The 25,000-nt window shown below is 40.6% G+C and overlaps 1 protein-coding gene across 3 annotated transcripts in view; it reads right to left on the bottom strand.

The window, feature by feature from the left end:
* The window catches only part of bbs9 (Bardet-Biedl syndrome 9), a 155,021-nt gene that overhangs the window by 115,935 nt on the left and 14,086 nt on the right, over positions 1 to 25,000 (bottom strand). For all 3 annotated transcript variants that reach the window (XM_034874432.1, XM_034874433.1, XM_034874434.1), the window contains exons 6-13: positions 23,871 to 24,045; positions 18,045 to 18,129; positions 17,154 to 17,337; positions 11,857 to 11,986; positions 10,298 to 10,479; positions 9,859 to 9,935; positions 9,725 to 9,778; positions 9,468 to 9,570 (exon numbers count right to left, since the gene is read on the bottom strand). In XM_034874432.1, the coding sequence (XP_034730323.1) occupies positions 9,468 to 9,570; positions 9,725 to 9,778; positions 9,859 to 9,935; positions 10,298 to 10,479; positions 11,857 to 11,986; positions 17,154 to 17,337; positions 18,045 to 18,129; positions 23,871 to 24,045 (990 nt within the window). The remainder of the gene's footprint in view (positions 1 to 9,467; positions 9,571 to 9,724; positions 9,779 to 9,858; positions 9,936 to 10,297; positions 10,480 to 11,856; positions 11,987 to 17,153; positions 17,338 to 18,044; positions 18,130 to 23,870; positions 24,046 to 25,000) is intronic.

The following is a 25,000-nucleotide window of genomic DNA, read 5'->3' as shown; positions in this document are numbered from 1 at the left end:
AGGAAGTTAACACTTGTCAATGGAGAGGGGCCAGACTCTGTGTACAAATGAACTGTACCAGAGTCTGAAAGGACCAGACTATAAAGCTGGAGCTAGGAGTTGAAAAGCTCAGCGTTAAGACTGGAAGCAGGGGGAAAACAGCTAGCCTGGTTCTGCCAAAAAACTTAATATACCTATCAGCACCTTTAAAGCTCACTAATTAACAAGCTGTCGCTTGTTTGTTTAATCTGTACACAGACCAACATGTAAAAAACGTTCTATGGAAGTATTTCTCTCCAGGTGCAGGGACTCCTGGGAGTATTCACTATCCTTGTAAAACACACACAAAATGTTGACATCAAGGGTTATTTTTCAACTGTAAAATCTGTCCAAACTCTTTGATAACCAAATTGAAAAGAATAATTGTTTTAAAAATTATGTGCTGGAAAAATGTATCTGCGGAAGAAGTGAGATTTCCCAACTCATTTAGATGTTGAGATGAAACAAAACTGTTGTGGCTGTACTGCTACTAGTGCAATCACTGTACTAGATGGGAACTGCTTCCTCCCCATAAACTGTATGTCTTTCTTCTCTTTCCTACCTGCAGTACCAACCAACATTGGACAACTAGTTATACAAGTGTCAAGTATCACATACAATGCATCATTACAAATTCATTTTAAGTCAGCTATCAGTAAATATATAGTATGCCAACTATATACAATCTTGGGTAAATGTCATGCTTCAGACAAAAACATGGCAACTGAATGGAAAATAATTATGTAACCATAATCAATTTAACTAAGCTATAAACAAGATCAAATGAAGCAGAAATCGTGGCGCCCCTTGAGATCACTGGGTAGGGCTTGTACCATTAAGGATAAGTCCTCACCGCAGGGGGCAGGGTTTGAGTCCGGCCCTGCGCCTATATGCTGCAGGGCTTCTCCTCTCTTTCCTCTTTTCTCTGTTTCTGTCTCAATAAAAGCATAAAAGGCATCAAAAAAGAATAAAGCAGAATTGGGATTTATTTCTGTAATGCGATTTCCAATACACCTGTACTAACCAAAAATTGTTTAGTAATATGTAATGTCAGGCTGTAACAACCACATTCCATCTCTCCTCTACTCCTCCGTCTTTTTCCCCAAATCTCATCCTCCCTCTCAAGTTCCCTCACTTTCTTCTCTTCATCCTGGTCTCCCTTCTCTGCCCATCTCACTCGGTTCTCCCTCTACTGCTTCCTTAATGCCGCTCCCTCTTTCTTTTACATCCCTTTCATTCAACCGTCCTCTTTTCTTCTCCCTCGCTCTCTCTTGTCCCTCCCTGTCATCCTGTCTGTCAGCAGAAGGCTTTTAACCTGTGTGACCTGCAGGTCAGACTGGTCAGACTGGTTTAAGTGCTTTAAGTGTTCCCAGGCACATTAAGACCAACAAACAACACCAAAAAAAGACACAAAGTAATCCCTCATCCTCTCTCTCTCTCTCTATCATCTCTGTCTCTTTTCTCTTCAGCTTGTCATCATATATACAAGCACATCTGGACAGGTCAGGGGGCTGCTGCGGGTGCTGAACCTGCAAGCTTCAGGTAACGCGTACTTCTGTATGACCTGGAGGTCCGACCCGGTGAGACCATTCAGTCTGGTCCCAGTGTTCCCAGGCACATTAACCCATTAACACCACCACCAACAAAAACAAATTCCACAAAGACGAGCGAAATCCTCGTTTTACTACCTCTCCTTCCCTATCTCCTTTTTTCCTCATTCCCAAGCCATCTCTACTTTCTTATCACCCTCATCAGTTCTGTTTTTCAAACTTTCCATGACCTTTTCATTGCTTCTGCACCTTCTTTATTTCACTGTCTCCTTGTTTCCTCTGCAGAAAAGGAGGGAGCCCTATTCTTCTTTTATACATAAGCCTGCATCACTTTAATCAACATCTACTCTATCTCGTTACAAGTGTTCTCCTGCTGCCCCCCTTCACTCCATCACGGTCACCTTCTCTTTCCCTTATCTCTAAATCGCATGAGTTGCTGCTGTGTTGACCTACTTGCCGGTGTACATTGTGTGCACTTAGAGGATTAAAATAAATATATTTAGGAATTAACACAACCTAAACATAACTAAACATGGCAACATGAGGTTAATTTTGGGATTGTAGAAAGTAAATGTGCCCCTAGTTAACCAGCTCTATTAGTTTCTCTTCATTTCTGAGGAACACAACATACTGAAGCTATCCTCAGGTTATAGTACTTGACAGCTTGGGTTAAAGTAAGTATTGATTGTTTGGAAGAGGTTAAATGTCAAGAGGGGTGGAGATGGGGCTCTATACCGCACAAGAAGAAGCGACAGGGGCATGTGTGTACATGTGTGAGCGTGCGTGTGTGTGACCTTTCTTTGCCATGTGCAAATAATATAAAAAGCAAAACAGTGAGGGAAAAACAAATCTGGAAGGTGAATTCTCCTGAGGCATGGTCTGCTACTGCTTCATGTGTGTGTGTGTGTGTGTGTGTGTGTGTGTGTGTGTGTGTGTGTGTGTGTGTGGTGACATCAACAAGTCAATCGTAGTTGACCATCAGTGCGGTGTTAACCATTGAACTTTGACCTGAACCGGTCAGGATCAGGTCGGATCGCTGTAGTGGGTCTGACCTCAAACACATCTCACCTGATCTTCACTCAGAGATAAAAATGTCCAACATGTGGGGCTTTATTTTCCAGGTTTACCTCTGAATTTAAAACAAGCATTAGATTTTGTACTGGATTTCCACAGGCCGCTACACAAGGACTCATTCATGATGAGATGTGACTCAGCATTTATATGCACAATGTCACTGTACGAGAGCAGTGAAGGTCAAAGCTGATTCGAAAAATAAAACTATATCATTTAAAAACTTTCTCTCATCTCTTCTTTTTATGCTCGACACCAAACTTGCAAAGTGAAAGATGCAGTGGGATAGTTAGCCAGCTGTATGAAAACGATGCAGTGTGCTTGATAAGTGTGTGCATGTGTGTAATGTAGAAGAGGAGTGCTGCAGAACAATACAGAGAGAAAGAAAGGATGTGAGGTAAAAAGAGGGTAGGCGGATGAGTTGAAGGGACTTGGAAAAGGAAAAAAAAGGCGGAAAGAGAAGAAGGCAGAGGGAAAGGAGAGACAGAAGAAATAAAGAAATTGAGGGACAGCATGACAAATAGAATAGAGGAAGCAGAGAAAAGATGGAAAGAGGAAAAGAGAAAAACTGAGAGACAGGGAGGGAGAGTGGGAAAGAGAGAGAGAGAACAAAGAAGGCAGTGTGTGGTGAACAGGGGATTGAGTCGCCATCTGAGACGAATAAAAACTGGAATAACAATAAAAGTCAGAAGGCGCTACCTCCCCTCCTCTTCCTCACAACCCCCCCCCCCCCCCCCCCCCCCCCGACCAACACTGAACAGCACGTGCACACACAAACACATCACCCCATTTATAGTCTGGAGTTTTTCTGTTAAGCACTTTGCGACAAATCCCTTCAAAATGGTTTGGGGCGCGCGCACACACACACACACACACACACACACACACACACAGCAGCTGTAGACGAAGGACAAAAACATATACTCTTTGAAGGGTGATGAATCTTGTAAGAGTTATGTGCATATTTTTGTACATTAAGTTTTATGTGTGTTTACATATGTAGAAGTGTGTGTGTGAAGATACATAAGTGCATTGCAAAGCAGGAAGGAGAAGATGAACAGGTGAGAGAGACAGAGAAAGGGATGATGAGAAACAGACAGGGGAGGTGTTTTTAGTGTTGCTACAGTAGTGTTTCTCTAAATTGCAGCCACATTTTCCCATAACACCCATTGCTTTGTCACGGCTACTTGCTTCGGCTCTTTTTCTTTGGTTATGTTTATATTATGCAAAAAAAGGAAAAGGTTCAAATGAGTCACCAAATGAAAGAAAGGGTGAAGGAGAAATACCAGAAATAAATACAATAAGGCTTGCATAGAGATTACAGTTTGCGTATGTATGATGTTACAGCAGTCTTTGTTTCATAAAGTTTTAATACATTCTATGCACTAAATACATCCCCTAGCAAACACAATTTAGATGTATTGTGTTCCCAATTGTTCATATTAATCTCTGAAAACTTTAACTTTGGTTTGTTTATTTTGATAATATTTTGTGATTAATAAGGCACAGAGTTAGATGACCCCCCCCATTCTGAATCTTATTTATAGAGCTCTTACTGAAATCAAAGACACCAGATTTCAACTACTGGAAATTGAAAATCCGAGACGTGGTTGTCAGTTCCTCGGGGAACTGAGCTGGCTTTCTGCACCTAAACATTGACATTATAAAGTAACTAAATGTTTCTTGGTAATGGAAGTAATTTGGAGTTTTGTATTTTTTATTTGTGCATGTATATGCACCGTACTTGCATACGGTTTACACCAGGCAGTAATCCATCTACATCTAAGCCACTTCCTCTGTAATCCACAAAGCGGGGTGTGAATTTCTGGACTACATCACAGAGTAAACTCTTACTGTGTGACTAAGATCCAGCTCGTCTGAGCCAAGTCTCAGCATTCATTAAAACTCTCACCGAGCCTCCATTCATTTAGTTTTTTCTAATTTTCCCAGAGTGTAACAGATGTGAAACCATCGGTGAAGTGCCAAATTTGATTGCTAAGGGTCAGCCACGGTGGTCCTGCTGCCTTAGGGTTGAGCCGGGCCATTCTAGGCCAAATCAGGCCAGTAAGGGATCACTTAGGAGAAGAGAATGGAGAAAGAGGGGGGGAAATAAAGTCTGTGTGTTCAGTGGCTCTCGTGTTCGCAGTAGTGCACACACACACACACACACACACACACACACACACACACACACACACACACACACAATTGTGTGCATGTCTATATTTAAACAGTACATTGGGGTTACACGTGCATGAGTTTATGCATATGTGCCCATGGAAATGCATGTAAAAGTATTTATACGACTTGGGACTTGGGTATATACGTCTGGAACTCTTTGTGTGTGCGTGCGTACGTGTGTAAGTGTGTCTGAGAAGCTTCTGAATGTGACCCGTTTGACCGCTTCCTAAACTCATGTAAACAAAGCGTCTCTTTAGTAGTGTAAACGTGACGGTGCAGTGAGTCACGGCTTCTGATCTTCCATATAAACAGCGAAACGTTGAGCGCTGCTGCCAAGAAGAAAAACCTTACAGAACCCAGAAGCTTTTTTTTTTACCCTTGGTTGGCTTCTCCTCCAATGAATTTACTTTTGATTTTGTTTGAGTTTTTGTTTGCATGCTTTTCATTGTCTGTTCAGACATGGAAGCTATCACTGTTGATGCAAATTCCTTCCCAATCCAAGTTTTTGTCAGCTGACAGTTGATGTTACATGATCGGAGGTTCAAATTTATCCATGCACTATAGCCGTTTGTTGATTGGATGAAAAGCATTGTGAATATCAACCTTAAAACAAACACTCTTGTAATAGATATTTAGTATTGATCAGCTAGGTTCCAGTGGATGTGACAAAAATTCCAGAAACTCAAAAGAATGTAACCAATTTTTCTGAAATGTCAGAATTTTTGTGGTAAATGTTAAAATGTTGAGTGGTGGAACCCAACTTATTTGATGAATGAAGGCTACGTAGTGTTTCGGTAATAGTTGGACTCTGGATGGAATTGTTTTATAATATAAGCATTTACGTTCCCTGTTTCAAGACTGCACACGTCATGTAAAAACCCAGATGCATGGTGAAATTGGCTTTCTCCTGAATTTTAATAAAAACATTTAAAAAAGAGGGTTTTGAAGCTACAATTCCAACACTATAAAATGGTTGATAAAAATGTATGCCAGACGATATTGCAGTACAATGAAAATATTCAACGTGGACATGGATATATTGTAAGTATAAGGAAGTAAAGAAGGAGTAAATGTAAAGCATGTGCTTTGTATGATATGCCAAAATATGAAATGGAAGTCATAAAACAAAATATGTGATTAATATAAGAGAGACTGACAAAAGAATTTACTGGAAATCTATTGCGTGTTGTGCAAAGAGCGCATCATGTTCGAATTAACAGTTACAGAGGTCATGTACAGTATGTACATATAGGAATGCACTGTGGTAAAATGCATTACATTTCTGCATGGACGCATCATGAATCATGGGAGAGCAGTGGTCAGTCTGATTCAGGGATCAGGGCTAGATGGTGTTTCAACCGCATGAGAATGCTGCTCACATCTTGAAATCATAAATTCACACTCCATATCGGTCCCTCGCAAAAAACTTAGCAACTACTCCTCTCTGATGGATGATGGTTTCAGCAAATGTCAGGTGCAGTTTTGGAGAAAAAAAAAGTTTTTTTGGTGCTGATCCAGCTTCTGTGCCTGTGAACATGGCTTCAAAAAAATTAGCATAGACACCATTGACACTATGATAGTAGGTTTGATTCGGGACAATGATGAAACCAATTACTGGGCTTGGGTAGATCAGTTTATAGAATGGTGCAGGTCCAGTTGTCGTCTGCTAAACACGAAGAAAACGAAATAAATTATATTTGACTTTAGAAGTGGGGGTTTGACCCACCAGCAGATGAATATGGAGGGAAAGGGATTGAAGTGGTAGGGGAGCATAAATACTATAACAATAATAGATGCTAAGCTATCATGGAATTACAATACTGCTGCCATCTATAAAAAGGGTCTGCAGAGACTGTATTTCATGCAGAAGCTGAGATAATTCAGAGTAGAAAGAGTCAAATTCTATCGCTCTTTTGTTGTGAGTATTTTAACTTTCTGCTCCATTGCCTGGTCTTTGTCAATGACAAACAAAAATAAATTACACAGGATAGTTAACATGGCCAGTAAGACTGCTGGACATCAGTTAAATTCTCTCTTTCTCTGTTTGGCATTATATTAAAATGTCACTGATGATGCTGCACCTTCCTGTTGGTAGCCCACTGGTGCTAATGATACTACACTTTACTGTTTTTATAATGCAGATATATTTGGTGTTGTATGTGTGTGTGTGTGTGTGTGTGTGTGTGTTTGTGTGTGTTTGTGTGTGTGTTGTCTGTTGAGCTGTATGGTGCAAGAGGAATTTCTGAATGGATCAATAAATGTCTGTCTGTCTGTCTGTCTGTCTGTCTGTCTGTCTGTCTGTCTGTCTGTCTGTCTGTCTGTCTGTCTGTCTGTCTGTCTGTCTGTCTAGTATAACATGTGGCATTTCATTTGACATATGACTTTTAACTGCATAATCTAAAGTAGCATATATACTTTTGTAGTGATAATTCAGTTACTTACAGGACAAAGTAACGTTATAATTTACAGCAATAATAATCCTGTGGTGTTGAGATAAAAATTCCATTTTGTGATGTAAAAAAATAAAATAAAGTAATTAATTGTAGTGATAAAATTACTGAATGTCACTATGGACGAGAGTGACAATTTCATGTCTAAAACATGGATCTTCGACAGGGGTTCCAGGACTCAAACCAAACCAAAGTTACATGTAAAAAACATAAACATGATTTATAAGAGATGATATATTCCTTCTGCAAATCCTTGAAGCTGCAGCCATTAAGGGTATCACTGTAAATTGGCTGAAGTCCACTGTTCCTAACATTTCAGTGGTGGAAGGAGTGGGTCTGGGAGCTATATAGAATGGAGGACATAACCCACAATTTGAGGCTCCAGAGGGATAAACTTCTGAAGAGATGGACCCCTGTCTTGCAGCTTGGAAAGCCGAGCACAACAAAACTTCAACAAAAGGCTAGACTGATGCTCGTAACTCCACTTCTCAGTAATGTATTCTCAGCTGGACACCACAGAAGAGAGACAATAAGTTTGTGTAGCCTGGCAGGATGGGTTACAGAACATCCGCCTTATAATTAAGCTACTTATAAGTTATGTGGCTTTTCTTTACAAGTCAAGGTTTGCTTATAATTTGTCAGTTTAAAGCAAAGAAATCTAACAAATGAAACTGTTCCACTCTTGGTTCAGACCACAGAAAACAAACTGGAGATGAAACACAGTCAGCATTAAGAGTCCACCTTCACCTTCACCAAAAAGACCAAAATACAGAGCAAGTCACCAACACCGTCAGGTTTAGGTCCTATCCAGAACCGAAGAAGCGCTCTGGTGATTTTCCGCAGGGTTTTGCAGCACTGGGCCTTAAAATGGCCCATGTATGTGACATAATGTTGTGATCTTTAACACGCCAATGTAGCACAATTAGACTTTAGCTTCCACAATTATTGTTGTTCCTTCAGACCGTTTACAAATCTAAAAATGTCGGAACACACTCATGGGTAGCTTCATTTTACGGGGTTGTGTTGTGTGGCAGCGATAGAGGCATTCATGTTTACTGTTTCCTATACAGGACTATCATAGGGCCTGACTGGCTGACAAGTTTAACAAGTCTGATTGCAGGTTACATGATTGGCCACAAAAGGTGATGTTGAGTTGCATTTCTCCAAAATTTTAATCTATCTCAATTTTTCAAGTTATTTTCAGCCTAAAACGCACTACTCCCATTTAAAATGAAAGGGAAAACTTGCATTGACACCTGCCTGCCTGACGTCCACCTGAGTGTATGCGAACGCAGCCTTAGAAGTTTAACGTCCCATGGGGCCATACATTTTAAAAATGTGTGTTGCCATGGTTTCTGTAAGGAGCCTCTGATTAAAGCCTTCCCCAACTGGTTTACATTACACACACACACACACTAACTGTACGCTTGCACGTCTACATGCACACAAAAGTAGAAAAGACAGAGGAAACAGAGGGCGTTCAGACTTGTGAAACAGCTCAAAGCCAATGGCAAGTGCTGTGTTACAGGACGGGTGATGTTCTTTTAATGAGCCGACCGCAGATATCAGTGTTTGGGGTTGTGTTTACGCAGTGTCTGGGTGACCCAGATCAAAGTTACCGCCATGTGGTCGAGCTGACCAAGTCTCCCCAACAGCTAGACGACAGAACACACAGTGTAAAAGGCTGATAAGGGCTGAACAAATACACACCAACAAACACACACCTCTCACTTACTCAGTCACTCCCTGTGTGTACGTCTGTTTGGACGGTGAAGAAGGATGTGATGAAGGAAAGGAGCAGACCTAATGTGTGTGTTGGATGCATGAGTTTGCATATGTGTGATTGACAGAGTGAGTGACGGAGAAATGCTGGGAAAGAACAAAAGTGATTGATTGAACTTTAGATGTTGGGCGATCTTGAACTAAACCATCTGCATGAAGCCATGCAAGATTTTACAAGGATACGGTTTCTGGAAAGATTAATTAATCTTGAATCATTCATTTCTGTGGGCACCACAAGCAATACACAATTCATCTCCATTATAACGGCATGGTAGCAGAAATTTCAGAGAGATATCTCAAAACCTGGCCTGATTAAAGAGAGATGACAAGATAAAACTATTGTACAGTACACACCCAAATACAATTGAGTGGACACACAGAGACACACACAAACACACAAATATTATAGACTGACCCATGGGTTCCAGAACAAATTTTCCCTGAGTGACGGCCAGAGGAGGCTGAATGCCAACGGTCATCTTAGAGGACTGCACAACACAACGGGCCTTCACCTTTAACTAGAGAGAGAAAGACGAAAAGAGATTACAGGAGCAGGATGGGGCGGGGGGACAAGATAAGACAGGGGAAAAAGAAAAGAAAATATTGAGACAACAGATGTGTCTACAATGATAGCGGAGAAATTCTGCTCATCAATGTGCGTCCTTAGCTTACCTGTACTGTTACTGAAGGGACGGGCAGACCGTCGATATCTTGGATCAGAGCTTGCTGGAGACGGAGACAAAGGGAATGATGAGTCTGTCTGTGCATACAGTTGTAAATGTGTCAATGTGTCTTTATGTGTTTACCGATGGCTTGTCCATGCTGGAGGACACAGCAACTGTGACAATCAGGTCCTCCTCAGCGTCGGTTTTAGCCAGGATGTCTATAACAACAACAACAGAGGAGTTTTATCTCACAACAACCAGTAATATTTATTCCTTAGAATATATTTCACAAATACAGTTGGTTAGATTCGCAAAATCAAAGCTATTTTCTAGTCTACAAACAAGAAGAAAATTATAATGGTGTTATTTGTTTAGCCCATTTAAACAGCCAAAATATCCCATATTTCCCATTACAGGAACTGAAACTGCTATTGTTTTTTTCACAATAAGTTTGACACGTTAAGACATCAGTTTGAGAACTAAAGTTCTAGTGACTTATTTGAGGCTCTAGTGCTGTAATCTAATGTTTTTCAACTAATTCAGTCACTCAATCTCTAGTAAAGTAGCAGCAGTGTCCTACCCTGAGTCCTGGTAGCTTCTCTGATGAACTTCTGCAGCGTCTTCATCTCAGCATCCAGCTGCTCGTAGTCGGCCTCCCTGGCGTCCACCTTGGGCGTGGTGAAGAAGGAGGGGTCCGTGCCCATGTAGGAGCACAGGAGGTGACCATCAGAGCTCAGGCTGATCACGACTCCCTTTATCTCCCTGAGGAGACGACAATAACTTGTAGAACTGGTACTTATACCTAGTGTGCCCTTTGTTATATGTTAGGAACTAGTCTCTGAAACGTTTTCTCTTCTGCAGTTCAAAATAAGCTTAGTTCATTATTATTAGGTTATTTGTTTCTCTCATTTCAACCTAACGTGCTTAAACATGATTCTTGCTGTCCGGAGTTTGTAGATCCATGGTTGAAAGCACTTAATTAAAAGTTGCTTTGGATAAAAGTGCCAGCTAAAAGAAATTTATGAAATGCGTTGGTTGCTTTATAGTTTCTTTAATGCTTTGTGGAAATTACAATGCAAATTTCAGTGTTGGTTTGTGATATGGAACAAGATGGAAATGCTGTGAGAAGCAATAATGTATTTCAACTCTGTGTGTGTGTTAAATGGTTGCAGATGTGTCGTAGTTCCTGTCCAGTGAGGCGGTAACACACACACGCCAGGGGTTCAGGTCTAGAGCAGCGGCTGGATCCACACCTGCATCGGAGGGTGTTTGCATAAAGCTTTTACTTGGACTGCGGACACACACACAGACACACACACACAGATTTTCCACAGGCCTGTCCAAATTTGGACTCGTAAAGACTTCTAGTTGGTGAGGACAGTTTGGAAAGAGAGCCTGAGCATTTAATCTGGGGGACTGGCAGAATTAATTAAGTAATAAAATCCAATACTGCCTCCAAAAACATGCTCTTGGAGCATTTGTTGTGTGTATGTGTGTGTGTGTTTGTGTGTGTGTGTTTCTCTCCCACACTCTGTGCAGCATACCACCAACATACTGGACAAGACGATTACTATCAAGATCGTCAAAACAACACAGCCTCAACTAAACCAAACAGCTACCCAGACACACACTATCTTCTGCATCTAAAACACACACACACACACACACACACACACACACACACCCAAACCACATCATTTGTCAGCCATGTTTGTGTTTTGCGTTGTAATTGTATCAAATTGAGGTTTGATTGGAGTTGTTTTGGAAAAACTAAATGATTGGCTACAGCTGGCCCCTCCCTACTCTGCTCTGATTGGCCAGCTGGAAGACATTGTCAGGTAATTTCCTGTTGAAAGTCACACAATTGATTTCAGAAGCTTAAATTTCACACGCTGAAATGTTCTTCTAAAGGGGCATTATATACAGTGAGGCGATATATATTTTGTATATTCCCATTCCAAAGTTTTCTATTAAAGACATCCTTAATGATTTAACAATGCTTAACATATTGAGTCCTTAATGAAAGGGTTCCTGAAGTAACTGTCTTGGTTCTACTGTTGTGCGACTCTCAGTTTCCCCAGATATAAAATTGAGAACCTTTTGTATCATCAGATGTGTTCAGCTGGACATCATACTCACGGGAAGTTGGCGACGCGAATGGCAACGGGCACAAAGGGAAGCTGCGCTGCCCATTTTAGAGTCACATCCTGGTAAACCAGCAGCATGTTGGTGTGGTTACCTAGCAACAGGTTGGTCGTGCCATCTGTCACTAAACAAGACGTGAAAAAAATGGGGATCAAATGTGGTGATTAAAAAAAAGAGTTTTTCTGTTAAAATAATTTTCATAATTACACTTTTTACATTTATTTAATAGTCTTGCCTTGAGTACAGGAGCGTCGGGCTTACATCGTGGTGGAACAATGTGGTGCTGATGTGAAGTTCAAAGCCATTTCTAAGACTCTCCTTTAGAAAAGCGAAGAGCTGTCATGACCTCTGCCCTTCCTGGTTGTTTAATGTCACGTGTTAATTTGGATATAAATTTAGCAGGGCTGTGCAGAACCAATAGGATTAAAGTAGACAGCAGCAGTGTGTGTGTGTGCCCCCAGGAAAGTCCTCTTAATTTACTTGACCACTGAATGACCACTGAATTGATGATGCAATTGGGATCACATCAAGCAGCGCTAGAAACAAAACAAAGCTTTTCCTCCCTTTTCCGCCTTTCCTTACACTTACATTTGTTGCATTCATTGGTTTGATATGATTATGGCCTGGCACAGGGTTAGAGCAAGCTTTTGCATGTGTGTGCATGTGTACGTATTGGGCAGCAACTAGTATGACTATCTGCTCAATATCCATTTAAAGTACCGCAATATAAACGTCAAATGTGACAATTCGACTTAGTGTCTCATGGCTACAAATCCAACACCAGTTTCATAGCAGTAGTATTGCATTGATTTTGTCTCTGATTTTTGGCTTTGGAAATCAGTGGTGCATATTCACGCATCCAACTATAAAGCACAGAAATAACACATTTCTGTGGTGGGTGGCATTTCAACTTGCACCGTCCTTTAAAGAAAAATTATCTCTTTACATTTACGTCTCACATCTGGTTTGTATATGGAATTGTCATTTAGGTCTTTCATTTTAAGACAAGGTCAGCTTTTATAGGTGTGTATAAAACTGAAGTTACATATACACTTTCTCCTGTGACTCACAGCTAGAAACATTAAATATAAATACTACTTATGTTTTCCTACTTATTGCACACACACACACACACACACACACACACACACACACACACACACACACAGAGTCCATCCCACAAATGGTGCAGTTACCACCTAGAGAGATCTGAGGTGACGACCACACGCAAAACAAACACGCCTCTCTCACGCAAAGTTGAATACACAAGTTATAATATAGTAACAGCGGTCAGCAGGGTGGTACAGCGCAGGGGTCAAAATGACACAGTGTGTGTTGGTGCCACATCAAAGCAAAACACACACACCTTCTATCAAAGCATCAGCATTATAATAACAACCTAATTAGAAAGGTCCAATCTACGCTCTGCGTCATCTCGAAGCCAAACATCAGTTCCCATTTTACTGTTCTTTACTCTTCCAGCTCACTTGTTCCCTCACTTATCAGCACTTCCTCTCTATTCCTGCCTGCCTTTTTTACCCATCTCCTTAATCCGCTTTTTTGTTTTACAACCATCTGCCAAAAGTTTCACTCTTTCTTTCAACTTCACTTGTCTTTCTGCCTTTTCCTCATCACTCTCTTCCTTCTATTCTCTCCCCAATGTGTCTCTTATCATTCCTTGAAGGAGAAAAGTTTTCTAAGAAGGAACATCCCTGGTCCGATTGCAGCCAGGTACAGTTTAAAACTCAAAGTTATTTTACTCGTTCACAAGAGTCTTAAAGGTTTGGGACCGGCATACATCTTTTAAAAAAAAAAATACAAACTCACACAAGAGAACAACTGTTCACTCTTTTGTTTCAATTTTCCTTAACTAGTGTTTTGACCATGGTGTTGGAAACAAGGTTTAGAATTCACCCTCAAATCTCCCACAGGTGTTGACTGTGAAGGCCATAGTACATAGTATCCTCCAGTGAGTTTATAGAGTTTCCAGAAGTAGGGATCAGATAATCTTATCCAAACTAAGAGATTTGGCATATCATTGTGGATTGAATCAATGCGAGAGCTGCACTACGGTGTTTCTGGCTAGCAGTCCAGCCAATAAAGTTATCCGACTAAGAAATAGACAGACAGGGAGGTAGACAGGAAGAGTGAGGGCAGTGGTCCAGCAGAGGCAGCTGTGAGGCTGAAGGCCAGAAGGACTCCATAAGGAAGCACTCAGAAGATCACTGTTGTCTATCCTCTTCTGCACGACACTCTCAATAGCGAGGGTTGTGCGGAGATCCACTAAATGCACTTGCACTAAAAAAGAACAATTTTGGAATGGACAGCGGCAGTTCTGACAGTCACCGTGTCACTTCAAATGTCAGCCTGTTAACAACAAACCAAAGATCAAACATGGACACAGAGGAGGGCAGCAGCACTCCGATCCAAGGAGCTGCCGTCTTCCAGCCATGTGGGAATTTTTGTGGCTTGTGATTGTTGACAGGAGTCTGTCCCAATAAAAGATACTTTTGTTTTTCACTGGCACATCATGCATTGAATTTAAAGCCAATTTCCAAGAATAATTGAATTAAACTAAATAATAAAATCAGACCAGATAGTGAAGGGAACTTTGAAAGCTTTATTACAGTACTTTTAAAATGTGAGCTCGACCATTTTTATCCATTCACCCCTTCTGGATGCTTCCTCCAATCTATGTTTTGCTTTTGTTCACATCAGTCTTTCATTTTCTCTTTCCGCCTGTCAGCTCTCTATTCCAGATCAAGTGTAATACTTTCTAAAAAATGGTTCTATTGTACACTGTTGCATAAAGTGAACCAGACAGGAACATTTTTGCTGCTGTAACGAACACTCATAAAAAGGTTGTTTATTGCTCCATGCTCAAAAGGCTATACACACAACTTTTACTCTACTGTATTTAAGCATCACTCTGGAGAGCTAACCATATCTGGGTAATTAGTTTTGCATGTGGTGATAAGAATCAGGTCGCAGAAGGGTTATACCATATACCTCCTTCTCTTCGGTAAAAAAACAACTTTAAAGTTTTAGTCCTTAGATGCCAGGGTAAATCAAGTGAGCATAAAGACAAACTGTTGTAGAGGAGACATATACGATAATTGGGGGAGACCTGCGGCGCCTCTGGAACACAGCACAGATGCGCCCGGTGGTAAATAGGGGTAACCCTCCTTTAACAACGGGGGTGTAGACCATGCAGATCACAGTGCAATGGTATTTGAGTGTTACTATGCATTTGAGCTTGTTCCCACGTCTATGTTTTCTGAGAACCTGGAGACCATCTCAAGACCTATTGGTACAGTAGGATAATCATAACAGACAAAATCAAATCATTGTGTGTATAGCAGGCAGTAGCCAGATGCAATGAATCTGAGTAACTATAGCTACACAATTATCACATTGTACATAATCCCTCTCTTCTCTTATCAAAGGTGAAGACAGGGAGAGGTGTTCAAGTCTGGAACCCATTACAGGTCTGTAGCTATGTTGTGCTGTGCATATTCATCAAGGGTAAATTAACTGCTACTGCATGAAACTGTGTACTCCAAAACTGGTTTGTACGTGAACGTGACCGAAATGACAAAATTGGTCACACACTTCCTGTTTTGACATCTCAAACAATTGTTACTAAGAAAGCATTTACTTTCTCGTTTTGTCTCGTCTTCGCTGCAGTTTGGACATGAACTTTGGGCCTCATTTTAGGCTTCTCAGTAAGTGATCTTCATCATGTTTCGACAACATAATTGTGTATCTGCACAATGTTACTTTTTACAAGTACCACAGCCTTGTTTTAAGCTTTATCTAAAGAGTTTATTGTTGTTTGGAGGTTTTATTTAAGCCAAACCCGTAAATCAGTTTCTTTAAAAATCACCAAATATGGACATTCACAGTATTCACTGGACAGCAACAATATATTATGTATCATACCACTCAATATATATAGATGAAATCCATTTATCTTGCACCATATGTTTATGTACTACAGTGTCTGCTGAGTTTTTCTTTTAATGCATGCAGGCAGAGCTACTCCAGTAATTCCATTATGTTCTGCCAAAAGCAGCTTCCTGCACAGCCAGTCGCGTGGCACTGAGCCACTGCACAGAATACTTTGTTTCTGTGTATTTTTTCACTTAGTCTCAGTAGTTTGGTTGCGGCAGGTGCACTGGTGCGTTGTGCATGATGTGTTGCTGGCCTTTACTTTACTCCAGGTTGAAAACATCAGTGCTGCATTGGCTAAATTTGTCACTATAATCCCGCAGCGGCTGTGCTCAGTTCTCTGCAGAACGTCATGTATCCAAATCCTTCAAGAACAGCTACTCATCTTGCCTATAGTTTTATTTTCCATTCCAATTCTTCTTTGATGATTTCCAATTAGGTGCCAAATGCTAAAGTCTAATAAGTGTTAGCACTCTACTTGAGCATGACTGAACAAGCCCTATGACCTTTGGTCTCCTGTTCTCTTACTGAATAGTGATACTTACACTAAAACGCTGGGGCTCCAAACTAATCACTGTCTTTAAGATTCTAATAGAATTTGGACTCAAAAGGAGACAAGATGGATTTCATTTGCTCTTTAAAGCACCTTACCTTTCTATTTATAGAAATAAGTTTATAAGTTTTGTTTCAATCTTTGTTCTTACACATCCAGTTAAGGACCTGGTCTATTGTTTCTACTGCTCAGCCAATCTGTATTAATTCCTTAACCGGTCAGGTGTGCAGGAGATGAGCTCTTATTAGACAAAAAGACATGACATGAGAACAGCTGAAATATCCCATTACAGATTAGGTTTATCTCACTGAACTACTAAAGGTGCCCTGCCGCACAAAAACGTTTTACCAGCATTTTTTGAAATATGTTAGGTCCATATGTGTTTGTGTTATGTGGTGAATGTGAAAGTGAACTGCTACCTCCTCTGTCAGATCTAGCCACTGAAAAAAATAAGAGGAGAAATCAGAGCAATTACAACAGCTAGTCAGTCTGACATCATGTTGCCTGAGCTCATTACTATTCAAGTGCTCGCCCAAATAGCTGAGTAAAGGATACTGACAGCCATGTTCTCATTAGATAGCTGTTAGCCAATCAGAGTCAAGCAGCTAAGCTTATTGAATATTATTGAGAACTGGAACAAATCAAGCTGAGTCTTTCTAATGCATTTTTTTCACAAAAGAATGTTATAGAGTCTATGTTAGAACGTCAGACATTACCACAAAGTAATGAAATACGTATGGCAGGGCACCTTTAAGCCATGTTTTAAAGGTTCAATCTCGCGGTTTACCTGAGGCGTAGGGCAGAAAGGAGCTGGGGTTGAACTCCAGCTTCTTCATGAAGCGGATCTGGCCGCTGTCACGGAGACAGTAGAGGTTCCTCTCACCCAGAATGAAGATGAAGGAGGAGTAGTGGGAGAGGGAGGGCACACAGAGGTCCAGGGCCTGTTCTCCCAGGACAAACGACCAGTCAGGCTGCAGGAGAACACACACAGTTACAGCACAATAACCACTTCTCTTCAATTTCAAAACAACAAGCATGATGTGCACTCTGAGTACGCTACACAGAATGCTTATGAAGTCACTGGAATCTTCTCTTTTGTTAAGTATTTTAATCTTACCGTTAAAACTAACTGCTGTTAGCAGTTCATAATAATTGCATTATTAAATATCTGTTATAGTATGTGCAGTTGAACTTTACAGTAGGCCTCTCGGGGGCTTGCTTACCCATTGTTGACCGTCTTGGCCTGAGAGGAGCATCTCATTTAACTGTATATACTACAACTTGTCTATGCCAGCCAAACATAGCCCCGCCCACAACATTCAAGGTCAGGATGTTACACTGCACATTCTGACTACGTCAGTCTAGCATTGATGTTAAAAACCCACAGAATCTTTCTCAGGCTGTTGACTAACACTCACATGGTTTGATTTGCAAAACCTAAGTTTCTCCAAAAAGAACCATTCAAACGCGCAATTTAAAATCTAGTGTTTACGTTTATTGGAAATAAGTCATTTAGCATGAGAAATGCATAAAAGGTGACTAATCAACTAAAGAAATCTTTGTCCATTACGACAAAAATGACTGATTAGTCGACTAACCGACTAAGAGGTGGTAGACCTAGATCTTACTTACACACATTTACAATTTATCTCTGGTAGCTGCTGAGTTTAGGACTCACCGTCAGCCTTTTGCCTCCGGTCTTGAGGGGCAGATCGGGATCCTGTCGACTCTCTGCCTCTGTAGCCACTGCCAGAGTCTCATACCTGGGAGTCAGCGAGACACAGACAGCTGCTTAGCAAAATATTTAATCTCTGGACGGCTTAGCATTAGGGTGTTGTTTTCCGGCCACCGTTTTATATGCAAGTTGCTTTCTGCAAACAAATACCAAGTTATTTTGGACATGTAAAAGTGTTTATCTCTGCTATGATTAAATACTCTTGGAAACAGTTAATTTTGACTCAGTAGGTCCATTTTGGTTACTTGGGAAGACCTGGAAGTGACCTGTGTTGCACTATGTAGAGATCATTTCCCATTTAACCATTCCCTCCAGATATTTCACAGTCTAAAACCTGAAATTAGTGACTCTCTGGTTACAAATGTTGCTTCTTTTACAACTAGCCCAAGACCACAACAACACCAGCTATTTTCCTAAGTGAAATTCCATCTGTAAGGCGAGGGCAGAGATCCTAGTGCACACATCACTTATTCACATTTAAATAAAGTCAAACACTGTGTAACATGTCCATTATTAACATAATCCACAGCCAGCGTCTCATATCCTCTCTTTCTTTTACAGCTTCTGTCAGGTCAGTCAACAAGCGGCTGACCTGCTGTTCCCCGGAACTGCGGTCAATCAGTTTTAATCAGCAAGCTGTTAGCAACTGGCTAAGGATAAAGTGGTCAGACTGATCTGTGGTCAGTTGGTTTTGGCATCTTCAGCATCAGATGTTTTCCAGTAAGAAGCTGGCAGTCAAAGTGGCTTGGCGGGAATCAGTCCTTCTCCTCAAACACCTGGATGAACGGAGATCTCCAAACCCTGACCCTGCCCGACTGCGGACTGCAGACCGCGAAATAACTTCTGATTTCTCCACTCTCACTCAGTAATACAGTGCTGCAGTTAATCAAAGCTGACAGCAATCTTTACATTAGAAGATAGAAATTTCTCCTTTTGCCATTTTTTTGTTTAGTAGTTTAGACAATATTTGTGTAATGTTAGAAAACTAACTAGACAGGCTGACGCCACAAAACAGCACGTTTCCCTGAAGAATTCAGTATGATAAGGGTTCAAGTTTTTCATGTTTAACCCTTGAGCACTTAATGCAAGTATAATTGCTGTTTTGAAATGTATGCCTTATGGGTTAGTATACAATATAACAACACTATACACTGTACTATATAGGAATACCATTGTTTCTGTAGTTAGTTCTTTATGAAGGTAAATATTGTGCAGCGGCTATAGGGAAGGTTGGTTGGTCAATGACTTTCAAACTGAAATATCTCAACAACTATTACATGGATTGCTATGAAATCTGGTGCAGACATTCGTGTCCCCCCCATGATGCTACTAACACAATATACTATAGTAAAACAGTAAATTAGGATGATTATAATGACCTACAAAACATTAGCATGTTAGCATTGTGTTGTGTTTTAGATGCATTCAGGGTGAATGCACAACACAAACCTGTTTAGAGTTAATAGTAAAATGGAATTGGGACACAGCTTTGGTTCTGTATGCATCACAGGCAACTCAATCACCCAAAGGTCCCATTACTAATTATGTTTTTGTTTTGTTTTTAGAGTGAAGCAAGATAAATGTAAACTACATATCAAGACTTTGTTATCCTTCCGTTTGTTTATTAATTTTAAACGTGTTGTATAGAAGAACAAATTGTAACATCACTGCTATCCCATTGGCTAAAACAACATTTCAGTTTTACACCCTAATAAATCAAATTAGCACATGTGACCCTAAAAGTAACACTAATTCCTCATTAAATTGTGCATAAAAAAACAGCAAATGCAAGTGTTTTAAACTTTCATTTTTGCACTGCAACATTTATAGTTTTCAACTCTTCTGCACAGTAGCGGTACCTGCTGAGCTACTATGAGAAATGGCGAGCAGACTATCAAGCTGCGTTATGGATGACTGCCATTAAAGAAACCTTTTCATCACACTGCGGATGTCCCAGGGGAAAAAATGGACTAAAATATATATTAAACATGTCAGCGGTTTTAAGCTTTTAAAGCAGCACACCTAATGGACCGACAGGCCCACTCCTGCATGAGTGAATGAATTAAATTCAGCCAAATAATACTAAAACAACACCATAAAATAACTGTATTCTTTCATTCTGTTTTGGTATTGCTATTCCAGCCTTCACTTAAATGTCTTATTAATGATGGGATGTGAGGCAGCATGAATGAATTAAAACTGGACATGCATGTGTGTGTATGTGTGACTGTGTGTGTTCAGTTCAATCCACCAGAAATTGGTTAGATGTTGATTTAAGTATAATGAAAGAGGGCAAAAATAACACAAAGCAGTGTGTGTGTGTGAGAAAAAAGGAAAACCCCAAAAAATCTGATTATTCGCCTGCATGCATACTCTTGAGAACATGGAGAGTTTTGAGAGGTTTTTTTGGTGTTTGTCATTTAAAAGTGTTTGTGGTGAACATGGTGTGTGCGCTCTTACATGCATGGACAGAGCTTTGGAAGGCATTGACAGTGTGTTCTCATTTATTTGAAAGAGGATCTCTCTGAAAAGCTCCAAAAACAAACACACTCATTTACCTTAAACATATACATCATAGAAGCACATACACAGACCCCGCATGCACACATGGGCACAGACACACACACAAAATACACAAACACACTACATATGCTCTCTCAGTGTCATGGGTAAACACAAACTTAAATCTCAAAGCTGACGCCAACACACACACACACACACACACACACACACACACACACACACACACACACACACACACACACACACAAATCAAGCTCTCATTCATCAGGGCAGGAGACGGTCCAACAGGCTAAATAAACTGAGTGAGGCAGAACAGTTTGACCAGTCATCTGACATTAAATGTATAACAGACAGTGAAGCCCTGACCCCGTCATCTGATATGGAATATATATAACAGTCGGTGAAACCATAACACATCAGAGCCTGGTTTATTAAAAGTTTCTCTCCTCAAGACTTCCTTTAAGACGTGGATCTGCACGGCTAGATACCACAAGAAGTAAGACAATGAGAAGGCTTGTAGCTGCCCTTGAAGAACATTGTAAGGATAATCTCGAGTAAACTTCAAAGAAAGGTGAATATTTAGGGTGAAAAAGGACAGAGGTTGTCGCATGCTGTACAGATTATAAAGTCCCCTGATATTGGGCTATTTCATTTTTTTCTTTTTTCTTTACTTGACATGAGTTGACTTGGATACGGAGTGATTTTGCAGCGTCAAGTGCTAATCAAGTGATAATCTGGGGCCCAGACTTCATACCTTGGGATGGGAAATTTGGGATGGGAATAAGATTTTAGTATCACTAATGTAATTTCTGATACTGCTCATCAGTCCGATTCTTCATCAATTCTCTTATTGATTTTTGGTTAATTGACTGAAAAAAATAGGCCAACAAGGCCTCAGGTTCAATTATCTCTGAGGCTAAAGTAAATGTGAGTGCATTATTTTTTACAAGTATTTGTGAAAGCAAACTCCTAATACCATAGAAACTCCATAATGTTAACTGTCTCTTTAACTAGAAAAAGATCTCAGAATAGGAGGCAGCTCACTGAGGAGTGATGGTTAAAGTCTTGGATTACTGAAAGATGGTTGTTGTAGTATGCAGTGTCGTGATTGGTGGAAAATGCTCGCAGAAAGAAGGGCCTGTTGTCAGGTAAAAGTGTCACTGTCAAAGAGACTGAAGCGAAAAGTTGTCGTGGAAAACCTAAGCTTTAATGATGAATGGACTGATCTCCAAGCTATGCATTCGTAATGTATGCTTCATTCGTAATGAAACCATGCTGTTGCAAAATAATACAACCAGCTTCACCATCAAGAATGGAAACATGACAAACCCCGTCATTCACGTGCATATTAAGTAGCCACATGCATATATTTTGGTCTTATTATACATCCATAGATTTGCCGCTCAAGGGGAGAGGATGGTTAGTTTAGCCAGCAGTTACGTTTTTAAGAATTTGTCAAAATGTCAGGATTCACGGCAAACTAAGATAAACAGACTAGAAACCAACATCTTTTGGACTGAGCAGACTGAAATATGGCTTCCAACATATTTATGCCTGTAGACAGGTAAGTGGTCATTGACTTTTTACTCACAAAAGGTTTTATTTAGTAGCCTACTTACTGTGAGAAGCCTAGCAGTGGTTCATCTGCAACAGCGGGCGTTGGCAATGCTCTCTGTATTGTTCCCAGTAATGTACTATGTGCTGTGTACGCACACATCTCGGCTCAGCTGTGTGTGTGTGTGTGTGGAGTGCGTGCATCGCCTTACAAAATCCCGGCATGTGAATAGAGATGGAAATACAGGGGGCTGGGTGTGTGCTTTACCTGTGTAATATTATCATCTGTACATGCGTTAAATGTTAAATACCAGTATGCATTTTTTCCTTTTCACGTTTTCTGAATTCATGATTGTTCTGCGGGCAGGACTGAATGCTTTGGTGGGTCGGATGTGGCTCACGGGGCGGCAGTTGACAATGGTAGCTCTAAATCATTTACAATTGTCCTCGGCAGTGCTAAGCCCTGTTGGCGGCACTAGCAAAAGGGGAGGATGTCAGGCTTTATCCCAGAAATGTGCCTCCGCTGAGCCAGACCACTTTAAAAATAAGTTGTTGTTTATTTCAAAGTGAACATAAAAGGTACGAATCCATTAAAACAAGAGATGATAGGCATAGTTTGAGGTGTATACTTCACACTGTGATGTAAATACAAGCTTATTTCTATGAGTAATGCAGTGTTGTTGCATATACTCAGTGTCTGCTATATGGAACTTACACAATATGCATCAAAGGGCTGTGTGTCTAGGGAGAGCAGTGAAGTCAGTGTTTCCATGGTGATAACTAGTCTGGAGAATCTCTTGATTCTGGTGGGGGGCATCCAGATAACAAACAGCTGGGAGAGAAAACTACAGACACGCATACCGTACACCCACGTAGCCTGTGAGACTGTGAGCTTTCCGTACCCGTGCCAGAGGAAAAAAGGCAGTGTGCATGTGCTCACATTAAAAGGAGGTACTTTCCAATCAAACTGTCTGTGTGTGTGTGTGTGTGTGTGTGTGTGTGTGTGTGTGTGTGTGTGTGTGTGTGTGTGTGTGTGTGTATCTGTTTTGGTCCATCCAGGAAAGATCTGCAGTGAGATCAGATGCATTTAAGTTGGTTCAGTGCAGCTCACTAACCATCAGCAGCTGAAACCGAAGACCGTGGATAACACCAGGTATCCTCAAATAACTTCAAAGCTGCAACAGCTTACAGACTAAAACATTTGAAGTGATGTGTTTCAATTTGTGGACATTTATGTTAACCAACCTCAATCTAACAATCTCAGAAATCCATATGTTTTACTTTGCTCTCTTACAAAAGCAATTCATGATATGCTTTATTTCAATTTTTGAAATAATCCAACAAAAGTACTTAAAGTATTTAATTGCAACACTGCATGACAACTAATTTAAACTAATTAAATATATCCTACAAAATAAAGCAGTGTTTTAGGGAACTGACTGTATGTGTTACAATGATCTGGTGTTTTTTGGCAACACTAGAGAGGTTTTGTATGTTTTGGAATGTTCCTAAAATACATTTCCACACCAGATATTACAGTTTTATTTTGTAACATGTAAACCTGTTATATTAGTGTCTGGGTAAGATGAGAGAAGGGGAGTTCATCTGACCAGCATTAGATCAACACAGACGAACAAAATAAATGAAGCATCAAAGCAAACAATATTAAGGAGGCTTTGTCCAAAGACCTACTTGTAGCTCTCCAGCTGGCGTGCAGAGGAAACCGTGAGGAAGCTGTCTGTTCTGGAGTTGTAGACCAACGGGCCGGGCAGCAGGAAACCAGGCAGGAACCTGCCAAAGGTGTAGCTGTCCTGCTCAAAGAACATCAGCATCCCATCCATAGACTGGATACACAGAGAGTGGTGACCTGAGAGAGGTGGAAGAAAAGTCAGTCACTCCCATCCAATGAAAACCAAAATCACTCTGTAAGCATTTACATATGGTGGGTGTTGGTGTTTATGATATGTTGAAGAATGTACAATATGGTATTTGCATCTTCTAGGTACAAAGTGGCTTTTTGTTGAGATGTTGCACCAACGGTGGAAAATCAAGTTTTGTTGTGTGGAGAAAAAAAAAACATTAAAGTGTACGTTAATTACCTGGAGTACACAAGCGCAACAACAAAAAGCTAGATTGTAGACAGCAATTTTGTGTCTGTCAAAAAGTGATTGTTAGAGTAACTCATCAAGGAAACATGCCAAACATTTACTGGTTCAAGCTTTCACAAAATGTAGATCAGCTGTAATATAGTGTATTATCTAACTGCTAAATAAATGAATTTGGTGTTTTCATGGGTAAGTAATAAAAAAGAGTCAGTTTTCATGTGTACAACCACGTGCAACACAGTGGTGGAGAGACTTCCCTTGGCTTTACTATTTTATTTTATTTGTTTCCGGAATCACTGTTAGCTAAAAAGCCTTGCATTTATAGGGGTTACGTATTGTGTTTTATGACAGCTCCGACCAATGATCTTGGAAGACATTCATGGCTTCTGTTTCATTTCAGCCGTGATGTCGTGTTATGCTATGAGGTGTGTTTCTCCCTCTGGCTGAATCTGATATCTCCATTAACACCTCCACGCACCTGGCTCTGGGTATGTCTGTGTACAAGAGTGTGTGTGTTTGTTAGGAAAGGCCTGATGTAGGACATACTAAGCCCTAGCACACACAAACACACAGCAACACACACGGTCATAAAGCAGTGTGACTGTGTGACCAGAGAACTATAATTAGGCCTCAACGTGCTATTAAAACTCACACTGCCATCAACTAAAGGTCAGGGGGACAGCCATCTACAGCCCAACACACGCACGCACGCACGCA

This window comes from Etheostoma cragini, chromosome 6 (genome assembly GCF_013103735.1).
Source record: "Etheostoma cragini isolate CJK2018 chromosome 6, CSU_Ecrag_1.0, whole genome shotgun sequence".
In the NCBI taxonomy this organism is placed as follows: Eukaryota; Metazoa; Chordata; class Actinopteri; order Perciformes; family Percidae; genus Etheostoma; species Etheostoma cragini.
This window is presented reverse-complemented; position numbering and strand designations above follow the sequence as displayed.